This window comes from Gavia stellata, chromosome 30 (genome assembly GCF_030936135.1).
Source record: "Gavia stellata isolate bGavSte3 chromosome 30, bGavSte3.hap2, whole genome shotgun sequence".
Classification (NCBI taxonomy): domain Eukaryota; kingdom Metazoa; phylum Chordata; class Aves; order Gaviiformes; family Gaviidae; genus Gavia; species Gavia stellata.
The window spans coordinates 1,874,583-1,893,775 of record NC_082623.1 but is presented as its reverse complement, the minus strand read 5'-3'; the positions used below and the strand labels follow the sequence as shown (position 1 = coordinate 1,893,775).

Sequence of the window (19,193 nt, the reverse complement as noted above, 5' to 3'; positions counted from 1 at the left end):
CCCCGAGGTCCCTGGGAACCACCTGCCTGCATCCCCAGCCCAGGCAGGGGTGCTGAGCCCTCTTTGGGGGTGCTGGGCCTGGGCAGGGCTGCCTTCCTCCCCCCCCTCCTCCTCCTCCTCACCCTGCCCCCAGGAGCTGGGGTCCCCCGCCGTGGGGTCCCCGTTGGCCCCTTCATTTCAGGCAGGGACACCCGCACCCTTGCCCACAGGGCCAGGGATGCCGAGGGGCCGCATCCTGCACCGTGACGGAGCTCAGGGACGAGCACCCACTGGGGCACCCGCCCGGGACCCTCAAGAGCACCCGCACCCCAAGGTGTGGGCAGGGTGCAGCCATGGGTCCTGACCCTGCCCATGGGTGTCTGTCTGTCCTGCCAGGCATCACCCCACTCCCAGCCCCACCGATGGGTGCTCACCCGCCCTGCCTGAGCATCACCCCCAGCTCCGTAGGGTCCCCAAATGGGCTCTGGGGACGGACTTATGCCTCTGCCCCAGGACAGGCAGGCAGCAGCCCTGCCCATGGGGCACCCTGACCCCATCCCCGTCCCCAAACGTCCCACAGGCAGCCGGGGGGGGGGTGGTCCGAGCCCCACTCAGGCTTTGCTTTCCCAGGGGCATTCCCTTAAAATACAAGCTAGGAAAACATCAGCATTTGGGTTAAAACCCCGGGGCGGGAGGGGTGCAGATAACATTTTTTAACCAAAATCGCTGCGTCTGGCCACAAAACAGCTTCTGGCCACCAAGATCCTCCAGTAGCTCCTTGGCCAAACCCCTGTCCCGGACCCGCTGTACCCCGGGAACCGCGGCTCCGGGGCCCTTTCCAGGCTCCTCTGCCCCGTCAGCAGCTCTGCGGTGCCCGCCACGGCGTTGGGGGAGGTTTCCCGGGGTGGGCAGAGCCCTCTCGGGGCGCTTGGGGGGGTCTCGGGGTGCTTGGGGAGGTCTTGGGGTGCTTGGGGGGTCTCAAGGTGCTTGGAGGGGTCTTGGGGCAGCAGGGTGAGCCTGGGAGGTCCCATGACACAAGCACTGGGGATGCAGGGACCCCCCCCGGTTTGGTGCTGGGGTGCCCGAGGAGGGTGCTGGGGCAGGGTGCCCCAAGTCTGCGCCACCCCACGCCACCCCGTGCCACCCCGTGCCCTCACAGTGCCACTACCCGGCAGGTCCCAGGGGCTGCTGAGCGATGCCTTCCCCTCTGCCAGCCATCTTTTCCCCAAAATCACCTTTTTTCACCCCGTCGAAGCAGCTTTTTAAGGCACAAAGACCCATTTTGCACCCCAGGAAGGACCCCAGGATGCCACCACCCTCCGTGCCCCACTCAACCCTGGGGGGGACGGTTCTTTTCCACCCTCCCCTACAAGTGTGGAGGGATGGGGGTACGGCTCCGTGTCCCCCCCGGCTATGGGATCCCTGACGTGGGGGCACTGAGAGCAGGTTTGGCCCCCCCACATTGCAGGGGGCTGGGGGGGGGGGGGCACTCGGGGCAGGGAATCACCTCTCCGCTCCCAGTCGGGTCAGTAGTAGGGTGGGGAAGAGGCGACCCGTTGGGGACGTGAGAAGCAGAGGGACCCTCCTGAACCGAACCCCAGGGCAGGGAGACGGCTTTTCGCTTTTTTCCTGCATTTTCCATGTGCTTTTGCAGGTTTGGGCTGCTTGAAGCAGCTGGGGGGGTCAGGGATGAGGATGTGTGGGGTGTAAATTCAGAGAGGGCAGGTACTGGTGCTCCTCACATCCCCCCAGCAGCCAGGGACGCTCCCACCTCTGCTCCTCCGAGTGCTACCAAAGCATTCAACTGTCATCGCAGTCCTGCCATCATTCAGCTCCAGAGTTAACACCCTCTCCTGTGCAGCTAGCTTCCACCTGGAGCTGCCTGAAGAGCAGGGGCTTGCTGCCCCCCACACCCCCAAGCCTGGGCACCCTGCCCACCCGTAAAAGCAGCCTCTGACCTTAAATACCCCCCCCAAATCCGACCATAATGATTGTGGCCTGAATCCGACGGGATATATATAGGTCCCACTTCCCCGGGAAGGGGATGTGGACCTGGGAAACCCCCGGCTGCTGCTGGGGAGAGGAAGGGCTGGGCTGAGTCAGCTCCCCTCGAGGAATCCTGTTTGTCAGCAAACGCGGCAGCGGGCTCAGCACCGACACCCGCAAAAGGCTCCCGGGCCCCATCCTGCCCTTCCCGTCCCGCCTGAGCGAGCGATGGGGGGGGCTTAACCCTGCACCCCCCAACACCAAACACCCCGAGAGCATGCTGGTAGGGGCTCGGGATGGCGTGGAAGCCCCCCTCGTGCCGCGGGTATCCCCCCAGAGATGCTGGATCCGTGCAAGGGGAGCGGGATGTGGGGCTCCCCTGTTCCTGGAAGGCGAGGGGAGCCGGGGGGGGCGGTGGGGGGCCAGGAAATGCCTCTTCCAGCGTTGCCTCTCCAAGTGAAGTGCTCGCAAGAAGCTTTGCCAAGAGCAGCCTCGAGTGTGTTTGCGTTAAACAGCTGCTTCCCGACCCTCCGCATGGATTTCGGGGGGAGCCCCACCGCCGGGAATGGAACCCCCATGGCTGGAGCCCCTCGCCCCGGCGATGGCGGAGGGAGGCGGGTGGGCTGGGGGCAGGAAAGCCGGATCCGTCCCTCTGCCCTCGTGCCGGTGACCGTGAACTCCCGCGTGCATCAACAGGAAAGCGGGTCGGGGCGAGAGGGCCGGCCGGGACCCTGACCCCCAGCCCTCGCCCCGCCGCCGGCCGCATCCAGACCTCCGCCCCACGCTCCCCGAGCAGGGGCTCGGGCGGCTTTCCCTGGGTCCCCCCCCCAGGCAGAGCCCAGAGCTGCCCCCATCAGCTCCCAGGACCCCCCCAGTTGCAGGACACCCGAGCAGCCCCGGTGCGGGGTGCAAGCAGGAGGGGACACAACCCCGGGTCCCGGATCCAACCTGGGAGCACCCTGGAGCCAGGATGGGGGGGGACACACACTCCATCCCCCCCCCTTCCTGCATGGCCCAGGGCCTGGGGGCAGCTCCAGCCGGACCCCCATGTCTCCCCCCCATCCAGCTGCAGCGGGGACGGATCCCCACTCCGCGCCCTCACCCCCCCCAGCTGTCCCCTCTGCCATCGTCCCATCAGGGACCCCAGGGCTGGTCACAGGCTGCGTCCCCCCGTCACCCCCCTCCCTCCCCGTACCCCCCCCCCCGCCAGCTCCCACACTTACACAGTGCTACACATCCCTGTTTATTAATAATATTAAATATACAAGCTGTTTTCTATTATTTTCTTTAAATAGACTTCTTTAAATGACTTTGTATAAAATATTTCAACATTTCATTGTATAAAAAAAAAAAAAACAAAACAACAAACCCCACAACAGAGGCAAAATAAATCCGACACAGCTTAAAGGCAAGTTTTCTCGCCCAGGAGGGGGGCCAGCGCGGTGTCGGCATCTCCTCCACGGTGCGAATCGGTGCCGAGCCGGTGGCTTACACCAGTAGCAAGTTTGGCCCCAGCCTCCCTGCTGCGGTCAGGGCTTTCCTCCTGATTTACACCAGTCCCTTGCCCTGGAAACCCCTCCTTTTGGCTGTCATAAATACACATATTAAAAAAAAAAAAAATTAATAGTAATGCTTTCTTCAAAAACAGTTTGGTTTGTCCACGTTTTCTTCCATCGTATAAAAATAATACTTCAAAACCCAAGAGCAGCGCGGGCCACGCTTCACATTCGGGGCCAGAGGGATGCTGCGGTGGGGCAGGATGCAGCCCGAGCCCGGGGTTTGGGGTATCTGCAGGGGTGGTGCATCCCAAACCGGGCCCTTCCCAAAGCCGGGGAGGGGGCTGAGCCGAAAAGCCCCCGGGTACCTGGCTGGGGCATCTCCATCTCTTACGCCTACATCGGTCCCATCCTTCCCCGGCCCCGTTTCCCTTCTCTAAAGCGCAGTCACGACAGAAATGCAGGCGCAGGCGAGGCCAGCTCGCAGCAGTAACCCTGCGAGGGGGCAGGACGGGCCCCCCCGTACAATAATTCTGCGGGATAAAGGCTTTCATCCGCTATATTCAAATAAAACCCTAACGGCACGACGGCGAGCCGAGGCCAGCTCGGGCGTGCAGGACCGGAGCCAGATCTCCGGCGGCAGGAGGATGGGGACCAGGACGGTGCCAAGCGTTGTCCCCCCAAGCCCGGCCCCACGGGGGGGGGGACGCGGGCACCGGGGGCCTTTAAATATTCACAGTGTGAGGGTTGAAGTTGCAAGTCAGGGCTGGGAGTCCCGGCGAGTGACCCCCCCCCAGCATCTGGGATGCTCCGGCTGAAGCCTCGGGAAAGGCAGGGTGAAGGCGGGGTGGGGGGGTGATGGGTGCTGCTCCAAACCCCGCCGTGCTGGGGTGGGAGAAGAGACGGGGGATTCGGGGAGCTGGTCCCCTCCATCTTCAGCCAGTGCTGCCCATGTCCGAGCGGGATCCATCATCCCACATCCAGCGGCGGCGTCTCCATCATCCTGCTCAGCACCGCGGTGTCACATCAGCCACCGCCGCCGTCCCGGCAAAACCCTTGGGTGACGGTCCGACACCTTCCAGCCCCTTGCTTCCCAGTGCCCGGGGGTCCCGCTTGGGATGCATCCCCCCATCCTTTCATCCCTGCCCGGGAGGTTTTTTTTCCAGTCTCTGGCCGCCGGCGCGGGGCGAGGGAAGAGGGAGCGTCAGCATCATGGCGGGACCGCGGAGGGGCCGGTGCGCACTGACCCTCCTTCACACGGCGAGGAGCAGCCGGATCCGTCCCCCGAGCAGCTTCACATCCCGCCTCGAGCCCTGGGGAAAGGAGGAGAAAGATGAGTGGGAGCCGAGGCTCCGCCAGGAAGGGCTGGGGGGAGAAACACATAAAAAACCACAGGAAAAAATACTATATATATTAAGAAAGTGCTGGTAATGGATTAATGGGCTGCAAAACCGCATGCTGGCAGCGCTGGAGCGCAAACCTGCTCCTCTCCGTGTCTTCCCACCCCATCCACCCCCTGCTAGCAGCCAAATTTCCCTGCCCGTGGCTGAGGTCAGACCCACGGGGACGGTCTGGGGACTCAACACTGTCCCCACGGGCTTGGACCGGAGCCCCTGCAAGGTCCCATCCAGCCCCTGCTCACCTTAGAGGTCCTGAGTCTCCAGCTCTGGATGTCCCCTCGCTCCCTGCAGCGCCCTGCAAGGGAAAGCCAGGGGGGTTTAGGGCAGGGTGACCCCGGGTGGGGGTCCCTAAAGCCCCCCCCAAGCAGGATGGTATCGCACCCACCTCCTCTCCGGCTCCTCGGGGTCGCAACCTCCATCTTCCAGCGGCCGCTCCAGGACCTGCGCGGAGGGAGGGGGAACGGGGAGATGAGCCCTGGGGAAGGGGAGGGGGCTGCGGCAGCGGGGGTTCTCACCCCCAGCGCAACGAGGGGGGGGGAATCTCCCATATAACATCTTCCCACCCTGCTCAGCACCACCACTTGTGTGTCCCCGATCTCAAAATGATGGGGTAAGTGGTCCATGTGGGTTGAGCCCCAAGAGACAAGTGGGGAAACTGAGGCAGGAGAGGATGCTTGTGCCCCGGGAGGAGGAGGGGGGGCTGGGAGGGGGGGGCTTACCCTGAATTTATACTTGTAGAAGAGCAGCCCTCCCATGGCCAGCAGGACGGCCACCACGCTGGCCACCGTGACGTATATCAGGGGCTCCCGACGGCCCTCCCTGACGGCCGGCTCCTTCCTGCGCTGCTCTGCGCTCAGAACAAAGCCAGAGTCAAAGCTGGGGCCGGCCCCGCCGTCCTCGGGCTCCCGCAGCCGGCTCAGCCCCCAGCCTCGCACCCTCGCCCCGTCCCCGGGGCCGCCCGGCGCTCGGTCCCGCATCTCCGGGGCCATCCTGGAGAAACGGAGCTGCGTGATGGCCTCAGATGCCCCGGCGGGACGGATCCTGGCTGCGCCGCCTGCCAAGCCGGCGCTGGGGGATGCTGCCGGTGTGGTGGTCCTGAGCCCGCCGGGATGGTCCGGAAGGATAGAGGGTCCCTGCTTCTGGGCCAGATCCTGTGGCGGGTGGCCAGCCACTGCTTCGGTGCCCCCCTCCACCAGCTCTCCATCCCCACGCAGGACGGAGACGTCCACCGCTGCCAGGTTAAGGGTCCCGGCCGGATCCAGGGAAGCTTCGGCGCTGTCGGCTGGAACTGTTTGCTGCATCGCAGGGGACGGCACTGACGCCGTGTCACCTACCCCGGCACCCAGGACCTCCTCGGTCCCTGAGCCGCCGTCCGTGCTACTGGGGGGCTGAGATTGGGCGTCTAAATCAGCGAGGGTGGCATGGAGGAGGCTGTAAGGGACCTGGGTGCTAGCGGGTGCCACCTCCCTGCCAGCATGGGTGGCAGCGGAGAGGGAGGGCTGGGTGGCAGAAGGGAGGGCAGGGGACAGGCAATTGCAGTCAGGATCTGTCCCCACACCTGAAAGAAGCAGAGAGAAGAGACGGCCGTGGGGTCAGCAGCCTCCAAGAGGGGCAGAGCCAGCAGATCCAAGGTCGGGGGCAGCGTCCCCGTCCCTCCCCGCGGCCCCGGGCAAGAGGGTCAAACAGCCCCCCCAAAAAAAAAGGGAGAGCGAAGGTGAGGCAGGGAACAGGCAGGGACAGACGTGGCAGCACGAAGATGACAAGCAGCGGGCAGGATGAAGCAAACCCGAATCACCGGGTCCCCTGAGCCGATGGCAGCGGGTTATCCACGACTGGCAGGAGTCGGACAGCCACGTTTAACATCCCCCACGGCACAGGGACACGGCACAGCTCCGACACACGGACGACAGCGAGAGGTCTCCTCCGCGGGCATGCAAACACACAGCACAGGCACTCGCGAAAGCACGGACGGCAACACGGGCTTTTCCACCCCGGCAGGCAATGCTCTCCCTGAAGGCTTGGTCAGGGGAAACTGAGGCACGGGGCAGTTGAAGTGACGCAGCCGAGGTCATGCAGCACGCTGGTGGCAGAGGGATCCCGGCGTCTCGATTTCTCCATGTTACGCTCAACCCAGGCGCTGGGGCTTTAAGACGGAGCCGAGCCTGATGCCTCCAGCCAGGCCGATGGAGACGCCTCCTTATTCCCCCTCAGCACCTCTCTCTGGCCTTGTTTCCAGCAGGATTCGGCCCAAATCCCACCCCCAAAGGGTGGCCAGCCCCTTCTCCCAACCCCAGCTCTCCCCAGACACAGACGCAGAGCTCGCCGACACACCGCCAAGGCCACCCCACAGGGACGGCCACCAGCCGAGCGACAGAGACGGGGACCAACGCAGACACGTGCCGTGCCCACGGCGCCCGCGTGTGCCCACGGACGGGGACACGCGGCTGTCAAGCTGCTCCATGCAGGTAAGCCCAAGTCCCCCCAGCCCGGCACGGGTTTGCCGGGCAGAGGCAAAGCCTCGGCATCTCACCTGGTGAGGATCCAGCCTTCCTGGGTCCCACGCAGGTCCTGCGGTAGACCTGGCTGCAATCCTTCTCGAAGGTCTCCTGGTTCTGCAGCAGCTGGTTGATGTCCTGGAAGAATTGCTTCACCAGCACCAGCATCTCGTAGGGGGAGGTGGTGAACTCCTCGAAGCACATCTGCGAGAGCTGGAGGAAGACCCAGGCTCAGCATCGGCTCCACGACCTTGCCGGGCACCCGGTGTCACCGCCACGGGGTACCATGCTGCTCCCAGGGCAGGCTTTGACTCCCGCCTTGCTCCCTGTGTCCATGTACACCCCATCTCTGCTCCACTTCAAGGTCCTGCCCACGCACCCACCCCAGGATGCTCTGGACACCCCATGTCACCCAAGGATGAAGACTCAGACCCACGCCCCCGCAGATTTGGCACCCCAGGAGGCAGGGGACACCGTACCTTTCTCTCCTCATCATCCTCCTCCCTGATGCAGGGGTCGACGTTCTCGTCGATCCGACTGTACATCCTGCGCACCATCTGCATCTTCTTGGCGTTGGATGAGTTCTCCTTGAACTCCGTTCGCTCCAGGATCTTGCCCAGCAGAGGAAAAGCAGCTTTCACGTAGCAGACGGAGTCATTCTGCGAGGACACAGACCCCCCCCCCCAAAAAGTGAGACTGGTTACTGGATGGGCACAGGCAGCAGCATCCATCCCACTCTGCCTGGGGGAAACTGAGGCACGGAGCCACAAAATGCCTTTCTACGGTTGCACAGGCTGCTCAAGCTGGGACTTGACACCCGCCTGGCCAGGCAGGATGGGTCCCTCCTGGGCTGCCTCCCGCAAAGGGGGACAGGAGAAGGGAAACTGGGGACCTGGGGACCCCTCCGTGCACCAGCCAGCCCTGGTCCCTGTCCCCTCCCGTCCCCCGGTGCCCAGCGAGGAGCCACTCACCAACTGCATCTTATTGATGAACCTGAAGGAGACCCTGCCCGGGTGCTGCATCTGGGTGTCAGCCTGGGAAGAGAGAGAGCAGGGTGTCACCCCTCAGCCCCGGGGGATAACACAGCGGGAAGGGGCAGCGGAGCCGACATAGGCACCCCGAGGCCATGAAGGGGTGCCTGAGCCCCCCAGAATCCACAGGGCTGGGGATCGCAGCCCTACTTCATCCCACACCATCCTCCTCCTCGCACAGACGCTTCCCTAAGGTCGAACCTCTGGCAGGGGTGAGCCCAGGATCCCCGCTCCCACCAAGGTAGCGCGCTCTCCGTACCAGGGACGCCTGCCTCCTCCCACCCTGCCTCTCCTCCTCCTCCTCCGTGAGGGTGTGCTTCCTTCCCCCAACCCGACCCTTCTCTCCCGTAACCCTGCTCAAGCGGTGGATAACCACCGGCGGCAGTCGCAACGGATGCGTCTGGTCGCGACGGCTGCAAAAGCCCCAAGTGGATTTGGGGGAGATGGATAACAACACAATAGCCAAGAGCTACTCTGAGGCACGCGCCCACCTAACTAAGGCACTGGTCAATGTAAAAATCTGTGGTCGATAGGCAAATATGACCAGGAGTCAATCGTCTTACCCCCATAAATAGAGAGCAGCCCTTGGAGCTCTCCTGCACGGCCACGGGCTGCACGCCAGGATCTCCCCTCGAGTAGGGACACCTCTCAAGGTTACCCCTCGAGGCTGAGCGATTCCTTGCCTCACCGGATTCTCCGTAAGTGACTAATAGCGTGCTGAAACTTGGAAACCTTAGCTAAGTGATATAAAGGATTGATTGCGCATATATAATCCTTTAGACATAGTCCCAGACTTGGTCAATGGTTTATGTCTGGATCCAGCCGCGCCTAGGCTCCTCTCCGAGGAGTTTAGAACACGAGGGATCCTCCCTGAACCTCACCACTCAACGGGAGGGTCTCCCTGACAGTTTTGTCTGACCCTGTCCTCTACGCAGTAAATAATCAAGCGTACCTTGCCATCGAATCTTGTTAAACCACCGTCACGTTTACCAGAGAACTTTGTTAACTCCCTGTTTTATATCAATAAAGTATATCGTTGCTCTCTCTTACGAGCGACGTGCACCTATCACTCCATCCGCGACACACTCCCAGCACCGTGGCAGAGCCCAGCCCTGCTCGATTCTCCCGGGATCTCCCCCTCACTGCTCCCTCTGCCAAAGCCAGGCTGCAAAAGAGCATCCTGCCATGCAGGAGGTGGCCGTGACACCGAGGTCACGTATCACACAATGCCGGGGTGCCGCACGCAGCGCTGCCGGCTCCCCATGCCACGACTCTTTCCCGTGGGGGTGAAAACCCACCCCAAATAAGCCCCCCGCCTCCGGGACGGCATCCCAGGCTGGGAGGGCGAGAGCTGCCAGAATTGCCGGCCGGCAATTCTGGCAGCTCTCGCCCTCCCAGCCTGGGATGCCGTCCCGGAAACAATTGCTCCATTATCCCGCAGGGGCTGGAGCGAGGGCCGGCTCCTCTGCCAGCGGGAAAAGGAGAGGGCTGGGATCATCAGCAGGGAAACCACAACTTCCATTCAAACCTGCTCCATCCCCTTTCTCCCCCCCGCCTTGCAACCACGCACCCACTTTTAATCCCCGGGGGTTGCAAAGCAAAGGCTCCCCGGGGATGTGGGGTGCTGGGGCTGCAGGGACAGCTCGGGCAGAGGAAGCCGAGCTTGCACACACAACATCTGCCAGCTCCTGGCACCGCAGCTCAGTGCTTAAAGAGGAAGAGGTAAAGCAAGCCCGGACACAGCGGTTACACGCTGCGAGCCGGAGAGCTCGGTGCAAAGCAAGTAGGCGGTGAGGATTCGGAAGCGCCGCTATCGCCTCTCGCCCGCGCACCCCGCTCGCTGCAACGGCGGAATTTAATCTGCGACAACTGTGCAAATCCTTGCGTGCCCCCGATTCCCGTTTCTTCCCCGAGCATTCGCGTGATTCCCCGCTCGGAGGTGAGCCAAGGGCCAGGGCGGGATACGGCTCCAGCAGCCAGGATGGGGCCAGGAGTTGCCTCCCTGTGGGGTGGGCTCGGGCACACGGAGCTGCCCATGGGATGAAGGCACCCATCGCCCCAGCCTGGCTGGCTCCATCGCCCAGATGGCTCCATCGCCCAGCTAGCCTGGCCGGCGGCCCCCCTCGCTGCCTGCCACCCACCCACAGCCCCGTTGCCAGCCCAGCTTCCAGGCAAGCAGCTGGACTCAGGAATGCAGCCGGATTCCTTGGCTTAACCCCTGCGCGGCCGCCCGGAAAACGCCACAGCCCCGCAGCACTGGTCCCCTCCGCCGCTTCCCCATCGCCCTGCGCCCACCCAGCCCCACTCGTGTCCCCTTCCCGGCCACGCTCCTGCCAGCTCCTGCTTTCCCTCTTCTTCCATTTCTCCCGCCGGCACTTTTCCGTGGCCACCCTTGCTAAAGGCACCACGGTGCGTCACCCCTCCCGGTGCCCACTTGTCCCTCGTGCCCACAGATGCTCAGCTCCTGGGTACCACCGCTTTGCTGGTGGAGCTGAAAATAAGCCGATTTGCTGATTTTCAGCCCTAAAGAAGGACTGATTTGCGCCTGCCCGGCCCCGAACAAGCCCCCACCCCGCGGCAGAGCCCGGGGAGGGCACTCACCAGCTCCTCCAGCTCGGCCAGGTGCTTCTCCGTGATGATCTGCTGGCAGTAGCTGTTCTGCTCCGTCTCATGGATGCTGCAGACCAGGAGGAGGAGGAGGGATGACAGCAGGGTGCAGCGGAGCAGGCACACCTGGGCATGGCAGAGCAAAGGCTTGGAGCGGGGCTAACCCCCCCCACCGAGCCCCCTGCCCTTCCCCACCACCCCCCAGAGCGGCCAACTCTGTGGTGGACAGGGCTTGACCACGCTCCAGCGGGATAACCCCACCATGCTCCTCCAGCCCTGCGCCCGTCCCCATCCTGCTATTTTTAGCAGGACCAGGTCAGCGGGGAATTTCCCGGCGTGGGGGCTGCGTGGCCGGAGCCCGGCTGGCACGAGCCTGGGCACGGCTCTCGGCCTCCTTCCCATTCCCCATCCAGTCCTTCTCCCCTCTCCCGCACCATTTCTCCGTCTCTCCTGCAAGGCTTCTCCTCCGCCCTGGCTCCGGGGAGCCATCTGACGCACTGACCCACCCATCCCCAAAAATCTTCTTCCCACCCTCCGGACCCCCCCAGCCTGCACCCGCCGGGCTCTTTCCATGCAGCGGCTCTGGCGTCGCCCCAAATTCCCCTCCCAATCCCCCTGGAAAGAAGCGGGAAGGCCCCAAACCGTGGTGGGACCCCGGGGCTTGTCCCAGGGCCAAGACCCCCGGGGTGGGGATGGAGCAGACCCCCGGGGTGGGGATGGAGCAGACCCCCGGGGTGGGTGCGTGTGCCACCCCCCCCTCCCCTCCGGGTGCACCGGCACCGAGAGGGTGTCCGGGTGATCGGGGGGGGGGGGGAATTTCCCTTGGAGGTTATCCAGGAATCTTCCCCGCTTGGGAAACGGCGAGATGCCGCCCGGGCCACCGCCGAGACACGGTCACGGCTGGCCGGAGCCTCACCCCGCCGGGGACGGGCTGGAGCCGGGACGGGACGGGGCTGGAGCCGGGACACGGGACCCGGGACGGGGCTGGAGCCGGGACACGGGACACGGGACGGGGCTGGAGCCGGGACACGGGACCCGGGACGGGGCTGGAGCCGGGACACGGGACCCGGGACGGGGCTGGAGCCGGGACACGGGACCCGGGACGGGGCTGGAGCCGGAGCCTCTCCCCGCCGCGTTCGGGAACCGGGACGGGGCTGGAGCCGAGACCCGGGGACGGGGCTTCACCCCCGCGGGTCCGGGAGCCGGGACGGGGCTGGAGCATCACCCCGCCGGGAGCCGCACCCCCCCCCCCCCCCGTGGACCCCCGAAGAGATTTGCCACGTCCCCCTGCGTGACCGGGGAGGGGGTACGAGGGGAACCGGGGCTGACGGAGCCGCTCCCCCCGGGGACCCCGCACAGGTGGCAGCGGGCGCCGTGTCCCCGCCGGGGCGGGGGGGGGGGTGTAGCGGGAGGGGCCGCCGTACCTTGGCTCCGAGGCGGGGCATGGGGGCTGCCGTGGGGCCGGGGCTGCGGCGGGGCCGGGCGGTGCGGGCGAGGAGGAGGAGGAGGCGGCGGCGGGGCCGAGCGGGGCCGGGCTGAGCCGCCGCCGCCGCCGCGCTCCCCTTTATAGAGCCGCGGCAGCATGTGGTTTATGAGAAAGGGCTGGCGGGCGGCCAGCGCCCGCGGCTCGGCCCGGCCCCCTCGGCTCGGCTCGGCTCGGCTCGGCTCGGCTCGGCTCGGCTCGGCTCGGCCCGGCCCCCTCGGCTCGGCTCGGCTCGGCTCGGCTCGGCCCGGCTCGGCTCGGCCACACTCGGCTCGGCTCGGCCACACTCGGCTCGGCTCGGCCCGGCCCGGCCCCCTCGGCTCGGCTCGGCTCGGCCCGGCCCCCTCGGCTCGGCTCGGCTCGGCCCGGCTCGGCCCGGCCACACTCGGCTCGGCTCGGCCACACTCGGCTCGGCTCGGCTCGGCTCGGCTCGGCTCGGCTCGGCCCCCTCGGCTCGGCTCGGCTCGGCTCGGCTCGGCTCGGCCCCCTCGGCTCGGCTCGGCTCGGCTCGGCCCCCTCGGCTCGGCTCGGCCACACTCGTATCGGCTCGGCCACACTCGGCTCGGGGGACTCGCAGCGCTACGTGCACGCCCCCCCCCCCCCCCCGCCCCTGCACCGTCACATGCACACACACACACATGCATGCACGCCCCTGGGCACACACACCTGCATGCCCATGCATGGCCCTGGGCACATGCACACATACACAGACATATATGCACATATGTGCGCGTGCCAGGGACGGACACCCCCGCAGTATGTGCCTGCACACCCCTTGGAACACGTGCATGTGCACACACACATGCATGCGCAGCACTGGGGCTTGCACACATACACAGACGTGCATGCGCAGCACTGGGGCTTGCACACATACACACGCATGCACAGCTTGCACACATACACACACATGCATGCACAGCTTGCAGACATACACACGCATGCACAGCACTGGGGCTTGCACACATACACACACATGCATGCGCATCACTGGGGCTTGCACACATACAAACACATGCATGCGCAGCACTGGGGCTTATAAACACACACACACGTGCAGCGCTGGGGCTTGCACACACACACACACATGCATGCACAGCACTGGGGCTTGCACACATACACACACATGCATGCGCAGCACTGGGGCTTGCACACGCGTGTGTGCATGCTCACCCCAGGCACTTGTACCCATGTACACACACACAGAGTGTACACACACACAGAGTGCACACACACACAGAGCCCTGGGGCTTGCACACATGCATATGTGCGTACTTACCCCTGGACATATGCACACACACGTGACACCACGCATGCATGCATGCACGGAGCCCACACCTGCATGCACACCCATGCAGGCACACCCATGCACATGTGCACACACACACCACCCGCACGCACACTGCATGTGTGCACACAAACACACACCCAACGTGCACACACGCGTAAACTCCTGCGTGCGCTCACACTTGCGTCACCGTGCAGCTGTGCATGCACACCCGCACACACACATTCCGCACACACAGGGTTATGTGTTCATATTCGCGCACAAACCACAGATGCACGCACCCCCTTGCACACGCAGGTGTACACACACCCACAGTCCCGCCTGCAGCACACCAACGCACATGCCAGTGCATCAGCGCTGCCGACGCCAAGCCCGCTGCGACTTTGTGCCTGGCTCCTGCTCCACGCCAGAAGTTTTCCTGCAGAAAATCCTGGGTGGGTTTGACAACCTTCCCCTTGCAGCTCTGCTGGGTTCCTGCCCGAAACCCCACCGTCTGCAGCTCACCGCAGCCGAAATGCCCTCCAGAGATGCTTCTGCCACGCACAGGGTTGCAGGCGATTCGGGAGCGGGGTGCCCTCGCCATGCCAGGGTGCAGGGTGCAAGGCTCATGGGTGCACTGGGCGCTGGGAGCAGCGGCGGAGGGGAATTTGGCGTGTCGGCGTGTGTGAGCGGAGCAGGAGTGGAGGCATCGGGGACAAGAGGATGGTGAGAGGCCCCAGGGTGCTCCTGCAGCGGCTGATTCAGGCTCCCACGGCTGCTTTTCCTGCTGCTGGGGCCGGGCAGGCAGCAGGCACAGAGGTGTGGGAATGGATCCTTGGGCGTGGGCGTGCAGGGACGCATCCCCGTGTGCAGGGACGGAGCCATCGGCATGGACAGATCCGTGTGCATGGATGGATCCATGCGTGCACAAGCCGATCCGTTTGCATGGGTGTGCATGGACAGATCCGTGTGCACACATGTGCGTGGGTAGATCCATGTGTGCGTGGATAGATCCATATGTGCGTGGATAGATCCGTGCGCACACATGTGCGTGGATAGATCCATGTGTGCATAGATAGATCTGTGTGCACACATGTGCATGGATAGATCCACGTGGGCATGGACAGATCCGTGTGCACACATGTGCATGGATGGATCCATGTGTGCGTGGATAGATCCACATATGCATGGATGGATCCACACGTGCATGGACAGATCTGTGTGCACACATGTGCATGGATGGATCCACATGTGCATGGACGGATCCACGCGTGCACGGACGGATCCACGCGTGCACAAGCAGATCCGTTTGCACGGGTGTGCATGGACAGATCTGTGTGCACACATGTGCGTGTGTGGATCCATGTGTGCACGGACGGATCCATGCGTGCATGGATGGATCCACACGTGTGTGGACAGATCCGTGTGCACACATGTGCGTGGATGGATCCATGTGTGCACAAGCAGCTCCATTTGCATGGGTGTGCATGGATAGATCTGTGTGCACACATGTGCATGGACAGATCCGTGTGCACACATGTGCATGGATGGATCCACATGTGCGTGGATAGATCCACATGTGCATGAATGGATCCACATGGGCATGGACAGATCCGTGTGCACACATGTGTGTGGATGGATCCACATGTGCGTGGATAGATCCACATGTGCATGAATGGATCCACATGGGCATGGACAGATCCGTGTGCACACATGTGCGTGGATGGATCCACATGTGCATGGACGGATCCACGCGTGCACAAGCAGATTTGTTTGCACGGGTGTGCATGGATAGATCCCTGTGCACACATGTGCATGAATGGATCCACATGTGCATGGACAGATCCGTGTGTATGGACGGATCCACGTGTGCACAAGGAGATCCGTTTGCATAGGTGTGCACAAAGGGATCCGTGACCGCACAGATGGATCCGTGTGCAAGCGGGTGCACAAACAGATCCATCTGGGAACGGATCTGGGGTCAGAAAACCCACCGGCGCCGCGGCTCTGGGCACGCAGAAAGCCCCGTCCTCTGTTTCGGGGATTTTCCTGTTTGCTGCCTGTTTGTTTGCAGGCAACTGGAAACAATTAGTTGCCACGAGGTGAACTGTTGCCTCGCAAAGCGTTCGTCATCCGAACAGAAGCAGAAAGCAAAATACTCCGCAAACACAACTGGATGCAAGCGGCGGCCCCGGGTTGCGGCTTTGACAAGGGTACGGTGACAACGGGGCCGCGTGTCGGTGACAGCCACCACATCCGAGCTTCGAGGAAGCAGCAGTATCTGCTCCCCAGAGCCGGAAACGCTGACGGGGTTTCAGAAATGCTGAGGGTTTTTCTTGGAGCTGCGATAACCCCAAGCGAGCGGAGGGCCGGGATCGGGGACCCGGCAGAGGAGCGATGGGGATTTGGGGTTCGGGAAGAGCTGGGAGCCATCCGGAGATGGGGACAGCAGTGACAGCCCCGCAATGGCATCAAATCTGCACTGGTTTATGGGTGCCACGTGTGTCCTTATCACCCACGGGTGGCCCTTAGCAACTGTACGTGGATAAACATCGATGCTGAGGATGATGGGGACGGGGGGAGGAAGGAAACTGGGGTTAAAAATGAGCCGTACTCAAAAAATATCCCCTTTTCTCCCCCCCCGAATGCCAAGAGATTATCTTCGTTTTCCACAATGAGCTGTCTTGGAAGCCGCAGCAGCACCCAGCAGTGGGAGGACACTGGGGTGGGCACCCAGGGGACACAGCCGGGTGACACCAGCCCCAAGGGGTGACTCACGGGGACCCCGTGTCAGCGCGTGAGGCCCTTTTACACCGGCTGAGGACCACGCTCCTTCTTATCTCCCATATACTCATCCCCCCCTCCTCCTTTTAAGTGACCGGAAAAGTGTCACATCCCCGAGTCATGGGACAGGCGAGGGAGGGCAGGGGGAGAGAGGGACAGAGGGACAGAGGGACAGAGGGACATCGTCTCGCTTGGGTCCACCCCCTGCGTGAGGGAGGGCGAGAGCAGCAGCTGCCTCCTTTTTTTTTGGCAGGGAAGTGGCTTTTGCCCCTCCTCCCCTCCCAAACCTGCTGAAATCTCTGAGTCACGGGGCAGAAATAGAGACGACATCAAAAGCGGTGGCGGGTGACAGTGGTGGCAGAACCCCCCCCCCCGTGCCCACACCACAGCCGGCCTCAATGAGGCAAAATTTGGGGTGAGGGGGACATGGCTGTCCCTCTCCCAGTTGCAAACTGGGACCAGTGGCACTGTCATCGCCCTGGTACTGCCTGGGTGCTGCTGTCCCCATCTCCCCCCGCAGCCATATCCAAGCCCTGGGGCTGTCACCTGGGGGGGGGACGGGAAGGCAGGATGAGGCCATGGGGGCTCGTGGGCATCCCGGGGGGCTCCCCAGGTCTGCTGGCCCCCAGCGCAGGGGGATGCAGGGATGCAGGCGGAGGGGATGCAGGATGCTCCCAGCTCCGAAGGGCCTGGACCAGACACTGGTACCATCCCACTTGCAGCCACATCTCCTCCGTCTCTGAGGTCAGAGCATCCCTGGACCTCGACCCTCCCGCTCCGGGAGCTGGAGGGACCCTGGTCGGGCAGCTTCAGTGACTCCCCCTCTTCCCATTCCCGATGGGAGCAGGAGCATATCCCGACACAATGCCTCATTTTGGGAGGCTTTTTCGGGCCAGCGAGCACCAAAGAGGGGGTAAAACCTGCAACACATCCGAAGCCCCCTCCCAGCTGCGTCGGGGACCAGCCTTGGGCTGCAGCCTCTGCGGAGAAAGTTATTTCCAGCAAGAAAGTGCTGCGAGCTCTTAATCAGTTCCTTCCCCAGTGATTCACCGCGGGGTCGGGACGCGCTCCCCGCAGCCGGTGGACGAGTCTCCCCGGGGTGCTTCAGCGGAGCCAGGACCGCGGGGCCCCCCCGGCACGATCCGGACTGGAGCGGTGTGTGCCCAGGCTGGAAATCCCCGTGGGAAGGTCCCAAGCTGGTTCCTTGAGGAGCGGAGGAATGCGGGTGGCAGGCGCTCCCCCCGGCCCGCTGCCAGCGGCGAGGACTCAGGATGTCACGAGCAGGCGGCAGGATGAGGCTGGAGCCTTCATCCCCCAGTGAGCCCCCCGCTTCCTCCCCTCCATCCCTCCCATGCCGCCTGCTCCAGACCTGGACCCTCTGTCCAGCCCCGATCACCCCCATGCTCGGGGTCCCCCGGCAGCAGCCCCTTCCCCATGGGGTGGGCACCCATGGGAGGGGAGCGCTGGCCGGAACCGGGCACAGGGGAACCGGTGGCTGTCGGCCGGCCAGGCTGGGAGCGAGGGAACCGCAGGGTCAGGCTGTGTCCGGCGCCTGCGGAGAAAGTCCCTTTTTAGAGTTATCATAACCCAGGGTCTGGCTGTCCTCAACCGCGGAGGTTCTCGGGGGACATGCCACCCCCCCCGGCACGCGCTGGGGGGTCCCTGGGCAGGGGTGAAGCTCAGCCCCTTGGCTCGGGGAGGGGTCACCCATGCCAGGGGTGCGTGCAGGCGGTGAGGGAGGACAGAGGAGGGGTTATGGCCCCACATGGGTCACCAGCACATCCCCAGCCCTCGTGGCCGGGGCTGAGTCACGCCAGGCTCCGGCTCCGCTCCTCCCTCCACCAAGGAATGTGGCCAGAGCCGGAGCCAAAAGCCTTCCCGGGCGCCTGCCCGCCGGCACCCACTGAGGCTGGGGGGGACAAGGTGGGGCAGGAGGTGCCACCGGCAGCCCCTCAGCTGCAGCAGTTTCGGGGTGGCGGCAGGAGGCTGCCCACCCCGCGGCACCTCCATGTGCCCATGCTCTGGGGAGTTGCACCCATGGGTGTCCAGGGCTCCCCAGCACACCCAGTATACCCTGAACCAGGGTGCTGGGGTGGGGGGTGTGCGTGTCACAGCGCCCAGTGTGCCCCATCCCATGCTCAGCCCCACACGAGGAGCGCTTGGCATCCCCACCGGTTTGGCATCACCCAGTGCTCGTGGCACAGTGCCACCCCGGCACCCTCCAGCTCACCCTGGCTGGAGCCAAGCGGGTGCTGACCCATGGGGGGGTCCGGGGGCTGCGCCGGGAGCAGCTGGGCACAGGTGGGGGCAGGCGGCCGAGCGGCGGCGGGGGGAGCGCGGCTCTGCGCCAGGACCAAGGGCAGGACGGGCAAAGGGCTTGGGAGCGCTCCAGGGAAGCCTGGCCTCGGCGCCACGGCGCGGGGGGGGACTGGCGGCACCCACCCCGGGAGGGCTGGGGGGTCCCTGGCTGTCACCGGGGTCGGGCACGAGCTGCTGCCAAACCCTCGCCGGGATGCCACGGCCCTTGGGCTGCCGTGGTGGATGGAGACAGCATCCTCCCTGACCTCCGCACGTGTCCAGGTGGCTCAATCCCCCCCTTTGCCCCCCCAAATTGGGTGTCTGCACCCCATGGGGGTCCGGCCGCAGGCTGACGGGGTGGCACACAAAC

At 64.3% G+C, this 19,193-nt stretch overlaps 1 protein-coding gene across 1 annotated transcript; it reads right to left on the bottom strand.

Annotated features, from left to right (window-relative positions):
• Positions 1-4,754: 4,754 nt before the first annotated feature.
• CSF1 (colony stimulating factor 1) lies at positions 4,755-12,454 on the bottom strand. The gene is made up of 9 exons (XM_059831220.1): positions 12,419-12,454; positions 10,989-11,120; positions 8,328-8,390; positions 7,836-8,015; positions 7,392-7,569; positions 5,581-6,419; positions 5,247-5,302; positions 5,104-5,156; positions 4,755-4,774 (listed from the first exon to the last, which is right to left on the bottom strand). The coding sequence occupies exons 1-8, from the start codon at positions 12,437-12,439 to the stop codon at positions 5,105-5,107; spliced, it is 1,521 nt and encodes a 506-aa protein (XP_059687203.1). The 5' UTR covers positions 12,440-12,454; the 3' UTR covers positions 4,755-4,774; position 5,104.
• Between the last annotated feature and the right edge of the window lie 6,739 nt (positions 12,455-19,193).

Excerpts from the sequence above, each read along its gene's own strand:
- CSF1 (XM_059831220.1), bottom strand. The coding sequence starts at position 12,439 with ATGCCCCGCCTCGGAGCCAAG. Across the intron at positions 7,570-7,835 it reads AGGATGATGAGGAGAGAAAG|CTCTCGCAGATGTGCTTCGA; the intron begins GTACGGTGTCCC and ends GTCTTCCTCCAG. Across the intron at positions 5,157-5,246 it reads CCCGAGGAGCCGGAGAGGAG|GGCGCTGCAGGGAGCGAGGG; the intron begins GTGGGTGCGATA and ends TTTCCCTTGCAG.